At 37.1% G+C, this 22,477-nt stretch overlaps 1 protein-coding gene across 2 annotated transcripts; it reads left to right on the top strand.

The window, feature by feature from the left end:
* Nucleotides 1-2,791: 2,791 nt before the first annotated feature.
* Nucleotides 2,792-21,797, top strand: slc6a16a (solute carrier family 6 member 16a). 2 transcript variants are annotated; one of them, XM_055223415.1, is made up of 12 exons: nucleotides 2,792-3,012; nucleotides 8,833-9,058; nucleotides 10,642-10,799; nucleotides 14,012-14,138; nucleotides 14,219-14,394; nucleotides 15,466-15,576; nucleotides 16,665-16,906; nucleotides 17,356-17,536; nucleotides 19,369-19,570; nucleotides 20,255-20,414; nucleotides 20,483-20,645; nucleotides 21,011-21,797. In XM_055223415.1, exons 2-12 carry the CDS (start codon nucleotides 8,836-8,838, stop codon nucleotides 21,347-21,349), a joined length of 2,082 nt encoding a protein of 693 aa, XP_055079390.1. In that variant the 5' UTR covers nucleotides 2,792-3,012; nucleotides 8,833-8,835; the 3' UTR covers nucleotides 21,350-21,797. The 2 variants fall into 2 exon arrangements, with proteins under 2 accessions (XP_055079390.1, XP_055079389.1); XM_055223414.1 differs by having other exon boundaries at nucleotides 2,923-3,012; nucleotides 8,836-9,058; nucleotides 21,011-21,787.
* Nucleotides 21,798-22,477: the final 680 nt, after the last annotated feature.

Here is a 22,477-nt window from a genome sequence, read left to right as displayed (position 1 = left end):
GATTTAAGGTCGATAGCTCATGTGCTAAAAAGTGCAAATATTGGACGGATATATCGGACAACAGAAAGCACCATTTAGGGAAAAATATAATTGATTTTTCAGAATTGCAATTGACAATTTTTGTTTTTGAATCCAGATTGAATTCATACGATATAAACTGTTAAACTGTTAAAATAATCCCATGCACTTCAGAACATGTTTGTAGAGGTCTAAAGTTTATTTTTTTTATTCTAGAAGTTTAATTACAATGAATTGAATGGCCCAACAAAATGCCATTGATGCCAAAAAAAAGACTAAAAATAACTCCAAGATATTATAATACTTATGTGAAAGTGATAAATGTACACACAGAGATTACACTTCATGACATCAGCAGGTGGAACAGAGCTGTTGAGGAGGAGGAAGAGTAGGAAATACATGAATGGAAAGTATAAATAACTAACTGAATATGTTTTTGATGTGGGAACATTAATGTCATGGTAAAAACTATACAAAAATCTGTTTATATTATGGGTCCTTTAAACTTGCCTGGTTTCTGTGACAGATGTTTTGATGAGTGACTCTGGAGACGCTCAGAGACACTTAGAGACACTTAGAGACGCTCAGAGACGCTCAGAGATGCTCAGAGACGCTCAGAGACACATGCCTTTGCTGTAAAGTCATGTATGTTTTCTTCCTCGGTGCTCAGGCCCACGCACACGGAAAAGATAGTTTGGTTTTACTTACAGAGCTAGAAATGTATTGAAGAAAACTCATTACAGGTTACATTTTATGATTGTTTAGACAGTAAGGTGCACTGTGTAATTCTTCTGGTAGAGGGGACAACACCTGCCTCTCGTACAGGTCAGATCTGTGGAGAGGAGAGCTGAGGCCCAGTAAGATTTTTTTAAATTGTTATTGTTAAGTGCATATAATCCGCTTTTCAACTGCAATTTTAAGATATGCAAACTCTATACATACAACGACATTTGGTACAATATAAACAGCATTTACAAAAAAATATATTTAAAAATTACATGTAATAAACTATTTGCAACATGAACGTGACTTTCTGCCATTTGCACAACTTTCATTACTACACATGAGTCTTTTTTATACAGTACCACGTGTAAACTTACCAAGAGCATAAGAATTCAACGTGCGTAAAATGGAGAGGGTCAAATTACAGCAGCGAAACATCCACTTGAGGAGGCATTTTGGCAGAGAAGAGGAAAAGCGCCATCTTCTGGTCACAGGTGAGCCGCACCATCTGTCCTGTTCATGTTAGACATCAGTGACATAATGAACAGGGATTTACAGTGTTATTATGAAGTGTCATTTAATCCTGCTTTGGAAAACTTTTACGCAGTGGTAATAAATAAACTATGAGCATAAATGTTTGTACTAGAATAAGTTAATTCTGTCAAAAAGAAGAATCAAGACAGGAAGATGGGCAACAGGACAGGCATTTATTTTTATTTAATTTTTATCTTTTTTAAATTTTGTTTTATTTATTAATTGTATTATATTTGTCTGTTGTTTTATTTATGTATTTACTTTGTATATTGATTTTATTATTTGCATTGAATTTTTCTATAATTTTTATTTTGTTATATTTATTTATTTTATTTTATTTGTCTGTTGTCTTATTTATATTTTCAATTTGTATTTTGATTTTATTATTTTTATTGCATTTTTATTTATTTTAATTTTTATTTATTTATTTATTTATTTTATTTTTGTCTGTTGTCTTATTTATGCATTTACTTTGTATATTGACTTTATTATTTTTATTGACTTTATATTTATTTTTTATTTTATTTATTTTATCATATTTGTCTGTTGTTTTATTTATGCATTTACTTTGTATATTGATTTTATTATTTTTCCATCCATCCATTTTCTTCCGCTTATCCGGGGCCAGGTCGCGGGGGCAGCAGTCTAAGCAGGGACTCCCAAACTTCCCTCACCCCGGACACGTCCTCCAGCTCCTCCGGTGGGACCCCAAGGCGTTCCCAGGCCAGAGAGACATAGTCCCTCCAGCGTGTCCTGGGTCTTCCCCGGGGTCTCCTCCCGGTGGGACATGCCCATTTATTATTTTTATATAGTTTTATTTTTGTTTTATTATTTTTATTTATTTATTTTATTATATTTGTCTGTGGTCTTATTTATGTAGTTATTTTGTATATTATTCTTATTTTTCTTCTTCTTCTTCTTCTTCTTCTTCTTCTTCTTCTTCTTCTTCTTCTTATTATTATTATTATTATTATTATTATTATTATTATTATTATTATTATTATTATTATTATTATTATTATTATTATTATTGTTGTTGTTGTTGTTGTTGTTGTTGTTGTTGTTGTTGTTGTTATTATTATTATTATTCATTTATATATATTATTTTTACTTTCTTCTTTTTTTTCTTTTTTTTAACTTTTTTTTTCTTTACCAATTATGCTGACAAACTTTAATTAAAAAAAAGGTGATTTAAAAAAAGTATCAAGATTAATTTGTGTCTTTACGCGCGCCGAGTCAGTGCGTCTATTGTTCTAAAATGACAAAATACAAAGTGAATTGAATTTGGGAACTTGAAATTCTTGGAGAGAAAAAAAAAAAAGTTTTACTCGTTGTCCACACACATTTTGTTTCCCTGCACGTTTTTGGACACATCTGCCTCATTACGCAGCGTTTCTGGACATGTGCAGTACAGTATGTTCACACGTCCAGCCCCACTCGCCCTTTTTTGGGGGGAGCCAGGTCGACCCCCTCCCCGCTCCCATTGGCCTGTCCCGTCACTGCACACGAGCTGCTTGTCCCAGCTCACCCTCAGCAGCGCACTGTGTTTGACTTTTACACGCGCGCTGCTCCACCACAGAAGATTAACCAAAGCGCATGGAGAACAAATAAAAGAAGCTGCGCGTTTCTTCTGCTGACGGGACTGAGAGGAGACGTGGCGAGCAGAGAGAGCAACTGTGAGGACTCTGTGGAAACTCTACTCCGCCGTGGGACCAGTGCTGTCAGCGTGGTAACTCTGTATGTCCACACACACAACACTGCGTCTATTATAGCACCAGTGACTTTCTCCGTGAGGTTTTAACTGTGTCTTGACTCAACATGTGGAGATTATCGCACCGACGCGTTACCAGTTGTTCAGTTTTGGGGTTTATCTACGTCCTGCACATGTATTTCCCACATGTGCCATCAGATAATATGTTTAAAGTCAACATTAAACAGGCAAAAACACGCGTGGGCTGCAGTTGTTCTGTGTTAAACTGAATGTATATGCGTCTGTAGAGCCATTTGAGCGCTACAGGTCTATGGAAAGTTACATTGTAAGTCACACTGTGCAGTCTAGTGTGATTTTAAAGTGCATTTTCTGATGGAGGGGTTTGTTTTCATGGGGATGTTATTGGTTTAGCTGGATTGTTCCTCACTGTGGCTTTAAACTTGTCTGTCTCTATGGAGATGGCACCAGGACAAATTATAGAGTCTATTTTAGTACTGAAAACATGACATAGATAGATAGATAGATAGATAGATAGATAGATAGATAGAGAGATAGATGGACAAATGGACAGATAGATAGACAGACGGACAGACAGATAGATAGATGGATAGACGGATGGACGGATGGACAGATCGATCGAAAGATAGATAGATAAACGGATGGACAGATGGACAGACAGACAGATTGATAGATAGATAGAGAGATGGATGGATAGACGGATAGACAGATGGATGGATAGACGGATAGACAGATAGACGGATGGACAGATAGACAGATAGATAGATAGATAGATAGATAGATAGATAGATAGATAGATAGATAGATGGATGGACAGATGGATAGATAGATATATGGACAGATAGATAGATGGACAGATGGACAGACAGAAGGACAGACAGATAGATAGATAGATAGATAGATAGATAGATAGATAGATAGATAGATAGATAGATACATAGACGGATGGATAGATGAACAGATGGACAGGTAGATTGATAAATAGATAGATGGATATTTAAATGCCATACTTTGGATCATTCAAGGCAAAGCAATAATAATAATAATAATAATAATAATAATAATAATAATAATAATAATAATAATAATAACAATAATAATAATAATAATAATAACAACAATAATATCCATGGAGTCAAGCATTTCATGGACCAACAAACAAGAAAAGTTACATAGTGCACAGTTAATTTTAAGTTAAAAATGAAATAATAATTTAAAAAAAGAAGTGACATTTTGTATGTTTATTTTATTTCTGTGTTCAAATCAGCGGCTGAATATCAGTTACTCCGGGGTGTTGAGGTTATGCAACAGTGTGGTGTCTGTGGGGCTGGAGTAACATGTGTGAACTCATGTGTCTACCTGCACACTGTCGGCTCACGTCGCTTTTAGATACATTTATATGCTCTGTAAATAACTCACGCTGTTTGGAGGGTAGAAAATGTCTTCACCAGATGTACAGATCCTTTATTATTATTACATTATTACTGTGATATATCATGATTTCTGTGCAGACCTGGCAGTGTGCGGTGTGCTGATTTACAACCGTAGAATGCCGTGAATGCTACTGTATCCGTCTCCAAAAATGAGCGGGATGGATTACTCCTCTTTTATGGACGTACACAGATTGGACATGTCCCACGTATGACCAGCGTTAGCAGCTGGGTCCTGTCGCTGGGTCCTGTCGCTGGGTCCTGTCGCTGGGTCCTGTCGCTGGGTCCTGTCAGGCCCCAGAGAGCTTAAAGGAACAAACAATAATGACAGCATGTGACTAGAAACTGTACGTACACTCATTTTAAAGTCACATAGTATTTAGTTACATTTACTCCAGTAGCTTTTAGACACCATACTGTTAATTCTACTCGAGTAATATATCTTCGAGGGTACGTCTTTACTTTGACAATAGTAAATGATTTTGTCCATTTGTGTTTCTTTCCCTGCTCCTTACACTCATTCTTCTTTGATAAAGGTTAATTCTGTCTTCACGTTTAACTTGTTTACTACAACTATTTGAAAATGGCAACGCAAATAAGATACTCCTGTGAGACTTATTCTACTTTCTGATCGGATAATTGAACCAAAACAACGAATTATAAGATAAACATCATGTCCAGCAAGAGTTATATTTGATGAGCAATAACAAAGATAGATGATGTTTATGTAATTTAGAATCAAAACTGTACATGCGGGTGTTTTTTTTTTCACGTGAGTCATTTCTTGGACCACACCTTTATACTTCCACTTGAGTATTTGTATTTATTTTAATATACTCATATACACATTTTCATCTGCAAAATACCGAAAACCTCTCTTACCCCTGCACACAAGCTGTACTTATATATATAAATACGTAATGGCTAAGTAAGTAAAAGTAGTGAGCAGGCACATTGGAAGATTGCCAAAGTGACCGAGCCTTTTTCAAACAACTCCATGACATTTAAAGTGAGCAGAGACTTTTCAGATACTGTGTACAAGAGGCGCTCTTTGTCCTGTTGGGGAGTGGGACCGCAGCGTACAAGCCCCTCACTGTTGTACCTCCAAACATATGTCACTAGAATTGATTAGTGTGTACATTAGATTCATTAGGGCTGCACAATATATCATGAAAGTATAAATATCACAATACAGTATTCATTTACAGTATTACAGTTAATCGATACTGGAAGATTCTCAATACATCACAGTAACGCCAAGGTTCCCCGTCAGACCAAAATGCACTGAATATAAAGCTTTAAGAAAACTGAGGTATTATGCAAAATCATTTTTTTTGAGCTTTCTACCACGTTATAATGTTATTTCCTCATCAAAAACACGCCTGAAGAGATTTTAGACGTCAGCTATGCATGTTTCAGTAATTTAGCGATCTCTCCCAGTCCTATTCCCTGTTGCCACATGACAATTCTCCATAAATACACAAACGCATGATACAAAACACTACACTACAACTTGACATATCTGATGTATGTTGATTGTGTTGTGATCGCGCTCTGAAGGGGGTGTGACTTAGGGGCAAAGACAGTGAACACTCAGAAGGTCAGAAAGAATTGGAACTAATTAAATATGGTGTTTTAGGCGGATTTTGCATTTTCAAAACAATAAAAGGAAACATGATGATCTAAATATGTCATGTGTTGTGCAGTGCAGTAAATACCCCACAAAAGTTTAATGATTTTACTTATTTAGTCTAAAACTCGACGTGATTTAGTTCTGGTTTTGTCTCTGTTTAATATTTATTTTGAGTTGCACTAGCAGTAAATCACATGTAATCTTTAGTTTTCTTATCACCAAAACTATTGAGTCAAAAAGTATATTAAAATATATCAATATCGCAGTTATTAACATCCATATCACATATACATTGTCCAGTATAGTGCAGCCCTACTGTACTTCATTGCAATATTTGTCTTACCCGAAACAAGTGCTTTTATGTAATTTTGGTCTTTTCTTGCTCACATGCTGTTTTCGTCCTATATTCTGAGCTTAACTGTGCAGTTGCTTGTTTTTCCAAATGTCCCTAGAGAGGACCCTGGCGAACCAATGTGAAGGAAATACGATTTGGCTATTTGTAGCAGAGTAAAAAGAAAAAAGCTCGTTAGTGAGAGACTTAAGGAACATGCAGCCGTTTTGTAACAGGTTAAAACATTTGAATAAGCAGCAAAATGCCAAAATGTAAAGCAACATCTGACCTTTGCTTGTGTGAAAGAAGAAGTTTGCATCATGGAAAGAAAACTTAATGATCGGAAGCTGCGGAAATAATATAATATAAATGTGAGGATTCATTGTAAATGTCTCATTCTTTACAACTTAAACTCTTAATGCACTATGGAACCAGACACTAATCAATACTAAAACTGGTATCGAAACTAGATACTCATTTGAACAAGTGTCAATACTAAAAAAGTCACATTCACACAGCCTTTCTCTGTGTTTTGGCCATCTGCTTAAATCCGCAAATCTTAATGTAATTATTTTACACAATGGAGCTTATTTTCTGATGATTTCCTGTTCGAACATTCCCTCAAACTCTCTTCTCCACGGGTGTCGCTTTTCCCCGTGTCTCCAGACTTTGCGGAGAGCAGACGTCAGGGTCCGAGCTGGCGCAGAGATAAACAAAATACTGCACTTTGTAGTTTTATAAATCCCAAACTTTGTGAATGAGATTTCAGATCAGCAATGCATGTTTTTTGTTTGTATTTTTTTGACAAATTAAAACAATTGCTACAGTATACATTAAATAAATCCACGATAGATAAGTTCAATGCTGTACTTTCCATGGAGATAAGCTGTTAGTGGACCCCCATCACAAAAGTCACATTGTGCACCTTTAAATGCTTCTTTATTATCCTCATTTATTACTATTTTATTTATTACTAACATTACAACCATTACACTGACTTATCAATAAACCAATTGGACATGAACCTCTCTAATGTTTACAAATCGTCACTTGACCCTGGGAGAGGTGGCCAGGCTTCGTCCGGTGTCCCGCGGTGTTGAAATAGCCTTTCTCTTGCCTTGTTACCAACTATATCCCACACCTCAGCTGCACCGCCCTCTGCGTGAACCAATGTGCTCCCTACACTGCTCCCCACCCAGCCCCTCCCTCCCTTCGGTTCTTCCTTTTGCTCCCTATTTGAGCTCACATATTTTTGTCGCTCTGTGTGTTGGTAAGTCACCTGTCCTGCCAGCCGCACGTAACCTCAGGTCAAATGCCGCCGCTGCTGCTGCTCTGCCATCCTCAGCTGACACAGTGAGATCAGCCATTTTGGATTTTGCCAAGTCAGAAAAAACCTGCAAGGCGCACGTATCATATTTACATTGTATTAGATTACGTGTGTTTAATGCCGGTCGACACGTAATAGATTATAATGGTGGATTTATGAAGACTGTCAAAGTTAATTACATGTTAAACTTTCACATGACACTGTGACAACAAAGGGTCAGGTTTCCTTGGAGACGTTTTGATCCCAAGACGCAAATAAAATCAGTAAATGACAAGTTTTAATTCTTTTGGAAGGTTACTGGAACTAGACTACAGGGAGTTTTTTCAAATATTTTTCATAACAGGTCTGAAAATTCTTAAACTGTGACTGCAAGTACTTTTTTTCTTTTCCATATTGACATCAAGTTGTAGTTAAAGTATGTAACTTTTTTGGTGGATTGTCTGCAACCCTGTGATGGTATTTTAGTGTGGCATTACAGCAAGTGACGTCATAGTGCAAAGTTACAGTTTTTTGTTTGTTTGTTTGTTAGATTTTTTTGCAATAAAACACATTAGATTAATTCAAGATACATAAGTTTAATGTCATACTGTGGAACATTTCAGGCTGTGTCTATCTTATCCTAGACTGTGGTGACAAAAAAGGACAGGACTGACAGGAATCATGACATAGACATTATTTTATTTGTTTCCTTCATGCATGTTTAACTCACAAACCCTGCATATTTACGCTGAGTTCATTTCTCAAACGGAAAACGCTCTGTTCCACTTTGTGATGTCATCATGTGGTAATACAGGAAGTGCTCCACTGTGTTTTTAAACTCCACACACCTTCACTAGCATCATTTGGATGATTTCAGCCCTGGAATTGCTTGTTTCTACAGAACTAAAAGGTTAAAAAGGCATCACAAAGTGGAATAGAGCGTTTAGACTAATAATTAAGGGTTAGTCAAACATGTGTGAATGAAATAGGACAACTCCAGGTATGAGAGAGAGAGAGATAAAGGTCCCTTATTACACAAAATACCTTAGCAAGAGTCAGTTTTGTGTAATGAGGGACCTTTAAGTGTTATTGTACTGTCCGTTAAAATGCTCTTATTCCTGTGGTCAGTAGATGGAGAAGCCCTCTCTAAACGGCGAGGAGCGGGCATGGCTGGGGCAGAGCCAGTCTCAGGCTCAGCTGACCAGCACAGACGATGCAGAGGGAGGGGAGACCGGCTCAGGAGACCGCCCCGCCTGGGACTCCAAGCTCCAGTATGTCCTGGCCCAAGTAGGCTTCAGCGTGGGCCTGGGCAACGTCTGGAGGTTCCCCTATCTCTGTCACCAGAACGGAGGAGGTGGGTGAGCCAGAGATTTTTTTTACGGTTTGATATTTTTGCTGCACACTATATCTCAAAATTAGAATTGCCATGTTTTTACCAGCGTTGGGAAGTAATTAAATACATGTGACAAAAATAGAGTTGTCAAAAATCAGACACCAGTCGTTACTAAAAGTAGTATCGAAACTAGATACTCAATTAATTATCTGAGCAAAAAAATAATTTAACTGGATAAAATTTGACCTTTCCTGAACAGTTTCATCTTGAATTTTATCAGAACTAGCGTAAGACCACATGGTATAATAAATAATACTACTGTTTTGCACACTTTTGTTTAAAAATTATCATTTGAGTAGAACTGAAGCCAAAAATACATATTCAGAATACTAATTTTAAGTAAGTTTATGCAGTATACAGGTACAGTTACTCTTTCATGTTGTGGTATTCAGAACACAGTTAATTTTCTAAAACTAAAATAATACATTGTAGTAATTTATTATGCAGTGCAGGCTCAGAACTAGAACGTGAACAACAAGTGAAAAGAATAGAAAACACTGCTCTTGTGGTAGTGTCCTTGAGATGCTTTCTTTTCTAAATAAATGCGTTACAAATACTGCAAATACATTAAGCTGTTTTTAATCAGCTGTATATAATGCAACTTAAAGTGAAAATAAAAGTATATTAAGTATTCAAAAGGCAGTACTCTGATTGGGCTATGCAACATTACAAAATACTAATATATAAATCTATTCAGGGATTCAGTATGTTGTAACTGCATTTTCTTTTTCAGTATTCTTCCCAAAACACTGATAAACACCTAATATTCTATGACCCATGAAGTGAATTATTTTTGTACACTGAGGTTTTTACATTCAATAGATTTATATAGGTTTTCTTTACAAACTCTAAATAAAAAGTCATTTCTTATAGTTATAATCTGACATCTATAATAATGTGAGCTTGTATTGCAACTTTAATACAGATTTTTATATATACTGCACTGATACTCCTCCGGTATCATTTCCTGTATACTGAACCAATTATTTAAAAAAAAAAAAAGGGAAATAATAAATATTAATTTGGTGGATTCCAAAGTATTCCAACAATTGCCACTTAAACATACAAAGATTATTTTATTTTATTTTATTTTATTTTATTTTATTTTATTTTATTTTATTTTATTTTATTTTATTTTATTTTATTTTATTTTATTTTATTTTATTTTATTTTATTTTATTTTATTTATTTATTTATTATTTTTTTCCTTTCAAATGAATTCTTCTTAACCAGTATTTGGGTTTCTGCCAAATGTCCCTTTGACAGTTTGCCAAGTAAACAGAGGGTCATGTCTTCATCAAATTTAACTTACTGTGTCAATATTTAAATACTACAAAAATACTGGTGTTGCATCATTCAACATACAGTAGTTATTGAATTACATTGTGCCCCTCTACGCTCCCCACGAGACAGGATACTATTACTAACAACTAAAATAAACTTGACATATTCTCATTTTGTCACATTTTAACATACGAGTCGCTGGTAAAGCAAATAACCTAAGCCTTTTACACGTGTTACCCGGCTTTCCGTTTGTCCCTTAGGAGCCTTCATGCTGCTGTACGTTTTCCTTTTGGTCATCGTGGGGGTGCCTCTGTTTTTCATGGAGCTAGCGGCTGGTCAGAGCATCCGGCAGGGCAGCATCGGCGTTTGGAAGCACATCTCACCCAAACTGGTCGGCATTGGATATTCCAGTTGCATGGTACGTCTGGGGGAGCGAGGACGACCTGGAGAACCTGGGAGTCTCTGTTGACTTTACGCATGGCTGGGTTCCATATGCATATCTGTAGGGGGGGACAGAAATGGTTTGTTTTTAAAAGGAAACCAGTGAAATGTGTTTGTGAGGAGTGGAGGAGGGTGAGGTATTGTCAACGAGTTAATGTGGAAATTGTGGTTTTGGGGTTGTGCAGGATTAGAATGTCAAGTTGGTTGTTGTTGGTTCGTGGAATAAGGACTTTTTAAAGGACCAAAGTCAGGTAGTATGACAAAAAAAAATCTACTAAGAGAATGATGTATTATGCAAAATCGACTTTTTTGACCTTTCTACCTCGTTGTAACATTATTTCATCAAAACATACCTGAAGTTTCATATATAATCCATGCATATTTGAGTAATCTAGCAAATAGAGACCTATTTAAACCCTCCTTATGGTTAGCAGTATGATCGTATCCAAAGCTCAGCCCACAAGTTTACACCACCCAGACTCCCGCGCGTCCAAAAACAACACACTACAACTCCACAAACCAGACGCAATATGCAGTAGTTTCATTAGCAGGGTGCAGATTGTGTTGTGATATCACTCTGAACGGGGAGTGAGAGCAAAACGAGGGGACTGAAGACGTCAAAAACAAAACTGAAGGTGTTAATACATTGTTTTCAGCGAATTTAGCATTTTCAAAATAATAAAAGATAATATAGTGACCTAAATACGTTACGTGTTAGCGATCAATACTCCATAGAAGTAAAGTACACGCTTATTAAAGGGGGTGATTATTGCTCCTGGTGGTGTCTTCATGGAAATAGTTAAGTTTAAAGCCATACTGTTGAACATTACAGGTCAAGTTTAACAGTATAAAGACAAGCACATGACATACTCTTCACCAGAAAAGTGATGTAGTGCATCTTTGTGTAAAAAGGTGATATATGTGTGCTCGTTTGTGCTTCATTTTACAGTCTATTCGTATTTTCTTAAGTACTCCAAGACATTTACAAGATTCACAGGCACATTTTTTTGAAGTACTGCAAAAATATGGTCTGATAAATTAACGCTTTTCCTCGTATCGCCCACTCCCATTTGTGAATCTTTTGTTATTCTACATCGTATATCAGTGTTCCTGGAGCTCAGAGAGAGCCAAAAGTTTAACATGATCCAAAGTTGCACAGCTGCAGTGAGACAGGAGTGTGTGTGTATACATAGAGGAGTGATGATGACATCCAAGCCGACTGTGAGGGTCCGCTGGAGAGCTGGCAGCCTGTTGCGTAACACTTTCTCCCCGCAGCCAGCACCACCACTACTTCTACGCCCATTTTTCAGTGTGAAGCCCCTTGTTTTCAGGATTTCAGGAAAAGATATTCCCCTGTGGAGCCGGTCGGGTTCGTTAGCTTCAGGAAAACTCCACACTTAAGACATGGGTGATATAGGGAAAGTGTGGGGCTCTGTTTGACCCTTTCAAAGTGAATCTTGAGGATTAACAGTGTAATGGGGGACAACGGGGGACAAATGGGTGCCTCGATGACTGAGAAACTTGAAGTAAATTGATGCTCTAGTGGGTTGGGTCCTAACTTGAGGGACTGGGAATTACTGCCTATAAGTGCACTGACTCTCAAACTTTTTAAAACCTTCATGTAGGACAAAAGGAGTTAAGCGCTGGTGAGTTATATGTTTTCAGAAGCTTAAGTTTAAAGAAATCTATGCTAAAAGGACAGAAAAAATGGGTTTTAAGGGGTAATTAATATAAAGAATTGGAAATAAGATCAGTTTTAAGTGTTTGGCTTGGACTAGAAGGACAGTTTTGGGGCACCACGCAACAAAAATTGAGAAATATTACCAATCCAGTTTAATTAATTGTCTTGATTAATTAATAAATAATAATAATAATAATAATAATAATAATAATAATAATAATAATAATAATAATAATAATAATAATACATTTTATTTATAATGCACTCTTCATTCCATAGAATCTCAGAGGGCTACAATAAAACAAGAACTTTAAACCAATACTAATTGCTAAATGCTAAAAACATCAACAATAAACTTTTCTAAATAAAAAGGTCTTCAGATTAGCGTTAAAAAAAAAAAAAGTCCAGGCTCTGTGTGGCTCTCAGCTGGACAGGGAGGCAGGTCCAGAGTCGCGGTGCAGCTGAACAGAAGCCTCGGTCCCTCATTGTACGGAGCCTCGTGGGGGGGGGACCTGAAGGAGCCACCTGAAGATCCGAGGGTGCGGTTTGAAGATTGCAAAGTGATCAGGTCTTGCAGATAATTAACTAAACAGTTCATAAAATTATTCTACTATATCATTGACCCATATCTGGAAATAGCATCACTATTCACCAAAGCAAACTGTGGTTTATGAATATTTATTGGCCAAATTAAACAGACAGTGTTTAAATATGAAATACGCAAATGAGTGTGGCTCTAGACTGGGATCTAAAGATTAAAGAGAAGATAAACTGCCCAAGAGTTATCTAAATTAATGTGTCGAGTTTAAATTGATCAGGCCAATCTGTGGTGTGTGCGAATACAACCGGGAGCAGGATGTTTCTAGTCGGAATAAGTCCTCATGTCTCAATCCATCCGTGCTGTTGTGCTGACGCCTTCCAAAGGTCAGTTCTGGAGGTCAAGCTGCACGGGGTAGTCACAGGTCAGCGGTCTGCAAAGTTTCAACTCAGTGCATCCATACACCTTACAATGAAATTTAGGTCTGGTGCCATCTTTTTGTAGCCAAAGAGTTAAACATTTCGTACTTAGAGGTGCTTGTCACAGTTTCATAGGTCAGTCTATAATACTAAACAATAAAATGAATTCAAAATTGTGAAGCTGAAACTGTGAACTGTATTTACTAGATATTATGTCAAAATCTAATCTTGTCTTGTGGATATTGCGTCACTTCCCATCCTTAATAACTAATATTTTTGAAGCTTAAGCTGTGGGGAATAATCAGAGGCAGCCATTTTGTGTCAACATCATCTCAGAACAACCCCAATTTAACATATAAACATGTCTTGCCCAATGACACGAAAACTTAGAGCTGGAATCAAATCATCAATGTTTCCACTGTTGCCCCTTTGAACACACATTTAACATAATTTCACTTTCAGGATCAACATGTCTGAACAGTATTTAACGTAGTATCATTCTATGTTCTTGGCTTTAAGTAAATATTGATCACAGTACATTTCCCCTACAGGTTTGTTTCTACGTGGCTCTATATTACAACGTCATTATCGCCTGGAGCTTGTTCTACCTCGGTAATTCATTCCAATATCCTCTGCCCTGGCACCAGTGTCCCGTAGACGTCCACACCAATGAAACAGGTACATGCTCATCTATAAAGTTTATAAAGTCCTCTGTATTCACTGTCACCATCTCAGCATTGTCTCATTTGTATCAACAGTTAAAGAATGTGCCAAAAGTTCACCCACGTCGTACTTCTGGTTTCGGAAAGCCCTAAACATCACAAATTCTATAGATGAGTCTGGAGAATTCAATCTGATCATGACGGGTTGTTTGCTAGCTGCCTGGGCTATCGTGTCACTGGCGATGATTAAAGGCATTAAGTCGTCTGCGAGGGTATGTTTCTGTCACATTTTGTTTGATATATTGTGTAAAATTTACTCTCATGAGTTTTTAAACATGTTATAACCGTGTCCATCGTCATTAACTTATTCAGAGTATTAAGATTGATTCATGCATGTTTGAGTAATCCTGTATTTTGTCTGTCATGTCCACTGCTCTGTACTTACTGGGCCATACATATAGGGTTTAAAAATGTCACATAGCCATTTTTCAACAATTAAAACGTGTAAATAAAGTCTGCTACTTGCTATGGTGAAGGATATCATTGAACTTGTTATTATTATTTAGCTGTTTTCAATCAAAATTGCTGTTTACGATGAACAAAATATAAAATATGTGTCTATGTGTGCTGTAGTTTTAATGTTATATACAAAAAAAAGTTACTGACTCTTTTAAATCTTCAGTAGCTCCTATAATTCTTAAGTTATACTCACCAAATTTTAGCAGGAGGTAAACTGAACCTTCCGAGATTTTTGGCAGTATATGCGGTTATAATTCTTCACTTACACTTGAGCTTATCACTACTTAAACTAGGGGAAGTAAAAAGGACCTAATATTTAACAATAATGTTTTTAAGTGTTCACCATTTTTGGTTTGGTCCTGAATAGCCCTTTGCATAATATTTGAAATCATTTCCAGACTTCTTCTCTTCCCAGTCTCTTATTTGATCCTCGATATTCCGTTTTAAGCCGTTTATTGTCTGAGGTTTATTCACAAACACCTTTTCTTTAAGATCGCTGTACAGGAGGAAATCGGGACTAGTCAGGTCTGTGGAGATCTGCCCCCAGTCTTTGAAAAACACTTATTATTCCTAAAATGTCGACAGTAAAAGTAAGAGTTTGTGAATTTGACCCATGTGACTCAAAGTACCACTGTACAATGAGGGTTCGTTCCTCGGTGCTGTATTTGCTCAGATTAATGTCGGAAGAGTCGTTCTAAATGCTCTGAAAAAATAAAAGAAAAATATGTAGAAACAAAAGAGTTATGAATTGTTTTCAACTGTCACTGTATAACAAAAAGCAGACATCTTTAATACAATGTGCTAATTGTTTGTCCATGTTCCAGGTGATGTACTTTTCCTCCGTCTTCCCCTACGTGGTGCTCTTCATATTTCTGATCAGAGGGTTAATGCTGGACGGAGCCATGGACGGAATCACCTACATGTTTTATCCAAAAGTATGCACTCAGAATGAATGTCCCAGTGTGAAATTTTAGAGTTTAAAGGTGCACTGTCTTAACTTTTCTGTTGGTGGACCTGGACACAAAAAGAACGCGTGACTTAGGTTAGGTTCATGCTTCTAAAAGTATTATTATTTTTGCCAAATAGAAGAACTTTTCTCAGACCACAATGGAGATATTGTTTTGCCTAGAATGTTTGTTTGGCATAAAATATATACATCAGCATGGAGACAACCAAGCCAAATTACAGGCCACATCTGTGGAGAGGTGGCCTTGCTCACTGAATGTATTTTTGACCAATGAAAAGCACCCAATAATGAACAAAACAATAGATATGTTTAATGCTATACTCCAGGCAAACCAATATTTCCATGGAGGCATGCTGTTGGCAGATCACATCCCACAAACGTACACAGCGCACCTTTAACCTCCTGAGACCTGAGCTCTTGCATTACCTGCTTTATTAATTTCTCTCTTAATTTCTTGTTATTTGGGTTGGCTGGGACCTGATGAGTCTAAATACAAAGAATTATCTTTTTACATTATGTAGTTTCTGAGAAAAACTATTTATTAAGACCCTGAACACAGCATTGTTTGTCCTGAATGTAAGAACAAAATGAGAAACAACAATTGTGTGTGCCTGTTGGAACAATGTGTCTCATGTGAAGAGCTGCTGGAAGAAAAACAAAAAAATTAATAAAATAAAATATTCTAAACATTCTAAACAGTTAAAAATGAATATATATAATACATTTACATTGTTGCTGTTCTTGTATGCTGTTATTCTTCATCTAATAATTTGCACTGTGGAATAGACAAGCCAAAAAAGTGTTGTCCACATATGAGGACTCAGGTCTCAAGAGGTTAAATTAGGTTTTTGAAAATATTATAACTAAGACTATGAATAGAATAGCTCCATATAATTTTATAAACGATAAATATCTGTTAAATAATCAAACCAAAATTCTGGAAATATTATTAATTTAAAAGAGAAAACGTGGGTCCTAAACCTGTGCTAAGGTAACTCTGTATTTTTTTATTTACATTTTTTTTTAATTAATACTTTTTACTGTACTTCCTGTCAGTTGGAGATCTGGGGGAACGTGCAGGTTTGGCGTCAGGCTGCCACACAGGTCTTCTTTGCCCTGGGCCTGGGGTACGGCTCCGTCATCGCTTACTCCTCCTACAACCCCGTCAACAACAACTGCCACAGGGACGCACTCATGGTCTCCTGCATCAACTTCATGACCTCAGTCCTGGCTTCGCTCGTGGTTTTCGTCGTGCTCGGGTTCCGTGCCAAGACGATAGCGCAGAGTTGTGTGGCGAGGTAAGAAATGTTGTGTTTGAACTTGAAGAGACATGTAAAGAGCTGCAGTGAAAAGGAGGGGTGGGACGGCACAACATTTCCACAAGATGGGACAAGACACGAGATTTGGTCCACAAGAACGAGACGAAAACTGTGTGTAGTCCCCCCGGTGGTCTCTGCAATTTCAAGTAGTTGGTGACATCATGTAGCACTGCCCTGATTAAAGCTAGGTGTTTCTGATTAGATGCACCTGGCTCTATGGGCTGAGCTTGAAATATAGATACTTATTACACCTCCAGACCCCTCCTCCTCCCTCACATACGCCTGTTTATGTGTTTAGTCCCACTTTAATATATTTGCTGTCATTGTAGCAGTGCTTTTTTGGAACAATAGCATCTCAAGAAATGCAACTTTTGAAAACTTAACTTGTGAAAAGTGTCATTTGTTTGTTCTTATTGTACCTCCTGTAGTAATCTTGGGCAGCTGAACATAATGGCGACAGAGAGCTCCACGCAGCACTGGTGGCCTTGGTTCAACATCACAGAGCCCAGCGCTGTGGCCATAGATGACTACAGGGAGTGGTACAGGCACTACAGCAGCATGGTGGGCCCCAACATCAGCGACTGCAGTCTGGAGGAGGAGATGAACAAGGTTAACACTGCCAGTTATAAATTAATGTTTTTTTTATTGATGGTTTTCAGACTGCAGAATGTGATGATGTCGTCCTTTCAAATGGGGCCAAGAACCTGATTTTCATGATGATTATCCATTTTGAAATATCCAAAAGTCAAATTCACAAATGAACCTAATCATTTATATATATATATATTCCTAGGCTCATTAACTTCTTATATTACAACAATAATCTATAATCTAACAATATTAATATTAGTTGCTATCCATCTGTATTAAAAATATCAGTGACACCATCTGAAATCCAGCAATAAAACTAACAATCTAAGGCTTGGGGAATATTTCTCTTTTGATATAGTACAATATTTTGTACTTCTCAGACAGTGTATTTTACAGCTATTTTGCTTCAATACTTTCTGTGACCTTTGACAATGTTATAGAGCTAAATGTGGGTCAAAGTGTATAACAGTTCTGTCTGGACTGTGGCAGGAGGGCAGCACAGCTCTTCTAAATTTAACTGTTACACAAGTAAAGGACATATAAATACTGTGCTGTCCTGTGCTCGAGCCTGATAAGCTGTGTGCCAGCTTCACTGTCTTGAGTTCAGTTCTCTTTGTCAACATCTTGTTGAATATTAATAATGCCTTACATTTGCTATGTATGTGTACAAGATCATTCCCCCCACAGTCCCCACACGTCCCAGAGCTGTGTGTGTCTGTACCAGGCAGGTCCAGTCACACCAGTCACACACTCTACATTTACACATGTGCAATAGTTTAAGAAAAAAAAATCATCAAATCACCATCATATAATAATAGGTAGATATTGTTGTGACAAAAGTTATATTCCAGCCCTACAATGATGCACCTGGGCACGTTCATATTACTCTTTCATTCATGGAAAAGGATTTAACAACAACAAAGGGCTTTTTCTCAGTATCTCTGAAAAATATTGGAGTAATGGAAAGTAAGTATCCTGTGGATAAGTGTAAAAACACACAGTACAGTCAGATACAGTATAACAGTGGGCATCTGTAAAGAGACGACACCACACTGAGATGGAGGAGTGGAGTGAACGCTCACCACAGAGTGAAGAACAAGATATGTCATGTAAATATGTGTGTTCAATTGTGTCGACATTGGCTTATATGATGTTATGATGTTGATAATATATCAATCAGTCTGACATTTTAATTCTCCTGAATGTGAATGTAAATGTGCACTGTGAAATTAACACTGATTAGAACATTTTAAATCACAATGTAATCATAATACGTCAGAAACATTTTCCCACATTTGTGTAGCTCTACTTTTACTGCCTGCTACAAATAACACTGTCATGTAGCAGTTTTTTTAAAACATCAAAACATCAAAAACACATAAATGAAAATCTATTGCTAGCTAAAACTTCAAACTCGATTTTGGAGGAACAGACTTGATACTCACTACAAAGTCCAGTACTACAATGATAATTCAAAACACTCCTTAGCCAATAAAATGTCAATTTCAACATTAAATCATAGTACCTTCTTTTGTATTACCAGGGAAGTTCCACGATACAACTCAAGATCATTTTAAAGGAATGTTTAGGAAATGTTCATTTCTGTCCTGTGAATATGACTTTTTTAATCTGCAGTTTTGAAGAGGAAGTCACTGTACCTGTTTCTGTTATCAAGCTGTTTTAAATCGTGTTTTGAAAGACAATGTAAAATAATGCTATATGTATGTTTACTAGTAAATACCCCAACATAGTAAAATATGTTCTCTATAAGATATTTTATGGTCTGTTATAGTGACAGTTTTCCTCAGATTTCTCAATACTCTCTCTCTGACCCTCTCTGGTGTGTGCAGGGTGTGGAGGGCACCGGCTTGGCGTTCATAGCGTTTACTGAGGTCATGGCTCTTTTCCCGGGCAGTCCCTTCTGGTCCACCCTGTTCTTCCTCATGCTGTTAAACCTGGGCCTGAGCACCATGTTTGGGACCATGCAGGGCATCCTCACCCCCCTCATGGACAACTTCAGCCTGCTGGGACGCCACCGCACTCTGCTCACGGGTACGCTGGTCAAGTGTGTGTGTGCGTATGAGAGAGAGAAAGAACATTTGTATAGTTTAACAAAATAACAACAAAAAATAACAAAAGGTTCAAATTTAAATAGTGAGGATTCAGACCAGAGAGTCTTTTTAGGTTTAAACTAACTGGATTTCAGCACTGAAACTGGCAACTCAACTCATGTGAGGCTCATTCTGATTTCTGATTATCATTTAGAACCAAAACACCACATTTGAACCTAAACAACTCAGCCATCATGTCCAATGTTTTTTTTAAGAATTAAGAAAAAATCTGCATTACAGTTGTTGTTAATAAAAGCTATATTTCATTTGAACATGTCCACCTCAAATCTGGGGACAGACTGCTTTGCTTAGAATGTTCCACAGTAGGACTATGGCATTAAACATCTCACATCTGCTATTTTGATTTGATTTTAAATACATGGTAGTAATTCACAATAAACCATCAGTAGTGTAAGACAATGTAACCAAAAACTAAACGGGAGCTACAGTTCAAGTGAAACTATTAGTGATTTGCTCTTATTGCAGTTTTAAATGTAGTTATTTTTGCAGTGTAAAGTAAATTTTAATCTGATTCATGACATCATTTGTTCTGTTTGAAGGTTAGTTTAACCTGTAGTGTTTGCTCAGGTGACTCTATGAAGTTTTGTGTGTGTTTGTACTTCAGTGTCCAGCTGCGTTTTGGGCTTCATCATTGGACTGCTGTTTACCCAGAGATCTGGAAACTACTTTGTCACCATGTTTGATGACTACTCTGCCACTCTGCCACTGATTATTGTGGTCATCTTTGAAACCATCAGTGTGTCCTGGGTTTATGGCACAGACCGGTATGAATTTGATTTTAAAAAACTTCTGCTGAACATAGAACATATTGACAGTTTGCTGTACCTTTTAGCTTTATGGATGACATTGAAGTTATGCTCAAATGGCGCCCTCCAGTGATCTACAAGTATCTGTGGAAATATGTGTGTGTTCTGGCCATGGGAGGTCTTCTGGCTGCTAGTTTCCTGCGCATGGTCTTCAAAGGGCCCACATACACATCCTGGAATCAAGAAACGGTGAGAAATAAACTCTGTACATGTGCAGATTTTATATATATATATATATATATATATATATATATATATATATATATATATATATATATATATATATATATATATATATATATATATATATATATATATATATATGTGTGTGTGTGTGTGTATATATATACACACACAGACACACACATTTACTGTGCATGAGGATATAACACATCTTTTTATCAATCAGTTTTTGTCATGTTTTATTGTATTTGTATGTTTTTATCTAATTTTTATCTTGTTCAGTGTCCTTGGGTGTTTTGAAAGGCGCTTATAAATAAAATGCATTATTATTGTTATTATTATTATTATAAGGACCCCATGTTTTTGTGCAGGCCTCTGAGAAGACCCTGGAGTACCCGGGCTGGGGCATGGCTATGATCGTGATGCTCATAGTTTTTGCCAGTCTGCCTGTTCCCATCGCCTACATCCACTATATGGTACAGAGCCGTAGGATTCGCAGCATAAACTCAGAGGAGAGGGACAGTCCGGACATGCAGAGGGAGCTGTACACCAAGTGTAACTCTGTGGAACAGCTCGACTTCAACCATCAAGGCCGTGCTCAAGAACCAGACAGCCCCAGGGTGGGCCCCATATTCTTACCAGGGGGCCATGAACTGTACCGGCTGCTGCCCCAGCAGGAGGATGATGAGGAACAGGACACAGGGGTGTGAGCCCTGCTTAACAGTGCACAATACTGTTTACTGCCATACAGTTGGACTGTACATTATGTATCATATCTCATTCTACCTCAGTTTTGTATTGCTTATTATACTCTGAAATGTGCAAAAGAAATGCAACACTGCAATCAAGAAAAAAGCACAAATCTTGGTTTAAAAGATTGTTTTTGTTCTCTATATCTAGTAGCAAGTGCCTGTGCCATTTAAATGCAGCTACCAAAGTCCAAAGGCTTTACAGTGCCTATTTGAAGCTAAACATGTACAGTTTTGTGTGGAAACATTCTACCTGCAGTGAGGAGGGGTCTGTCCCACAGTGGAGTCTTGTACACATGTTTTTGATTAAGTGTTTATTTGTAAATGTTTTGAAGATAAAGGTGACAAACACCTTTTTGTACGCTTACATTTGTATTAGTTTGCCTAATTGGCAAAACACAAAGTTGCAATAAAATAAAATTTAAATCAGTGTTCATCATTAATTGTGATGCAGACGTTTCATAAAAATTAGGGCTGCAGCAATAATCAGATTTGTCTCAAGGACAGACGACTTCACTTCTCATCATTATGCACCTATACCAATAAAAGGTGCACTATGTAACTTCTCTGGTGCCACTTAAATGTCACCATGGAGATTGCTTTTTCTCCATTGTTCCGCAGTATAGATCTGTCATGTATTTATTTAATTACATATGTTTTGTTGCTAAAATGCCTTTAAAAATATACATTCTTACGGTTCTTACATGCATTAGCTCGCTCTCCACAGAGCTGACGTGTAATTCGGTGTCACCTGCTTCTCTACATAGAAATATATACATTTTTTTGCCATATTATGGAATATTACAAGCAATAGTATTACCCCTCCATGGAGACAAGAGCCTCCACCAGAAGTTACATGTAGTACCTTTAATGTAATGTAATATATTTCCCTTTTTGACATTTTGTGATTTACTGAAAATGTGAAATATTTTGACTTTCACTTCACGGCCTGAAAAACTGAATGAAGGTTTGCCCGGGAGTAGATAAAAAAAAAAAAAAAAAAGCAAGAAAAAAAACAACAACCTCCATGTGCACTGTCTGTGTGTCCCAGGGTCGTCCAGGTCTGGTCCAGTGTAAAAGCCAAAGTCA

The sequence above is a fragment of the Periophthalmus magnuspinnatus genome, chromosome 8 (assembly GCF_009829125.3).
Source record: "Periophthalmus magnuspinnatus isolate fPerMag1 chromosome 8, fPerMag1.2.pri, whole genome shotgun sequence".
Classification (NCBI taxonomy): domain Eukaryota; kingdom Metazoa; phylum Chordata; class Actinopteri; order Gobiiformes; family Gobiidae; genus Periophthalmus; species Periophthalmus magnuspinnatus.
This window is presented reverse-complemented; position numbering and strand designations above follow the sequence as displayed.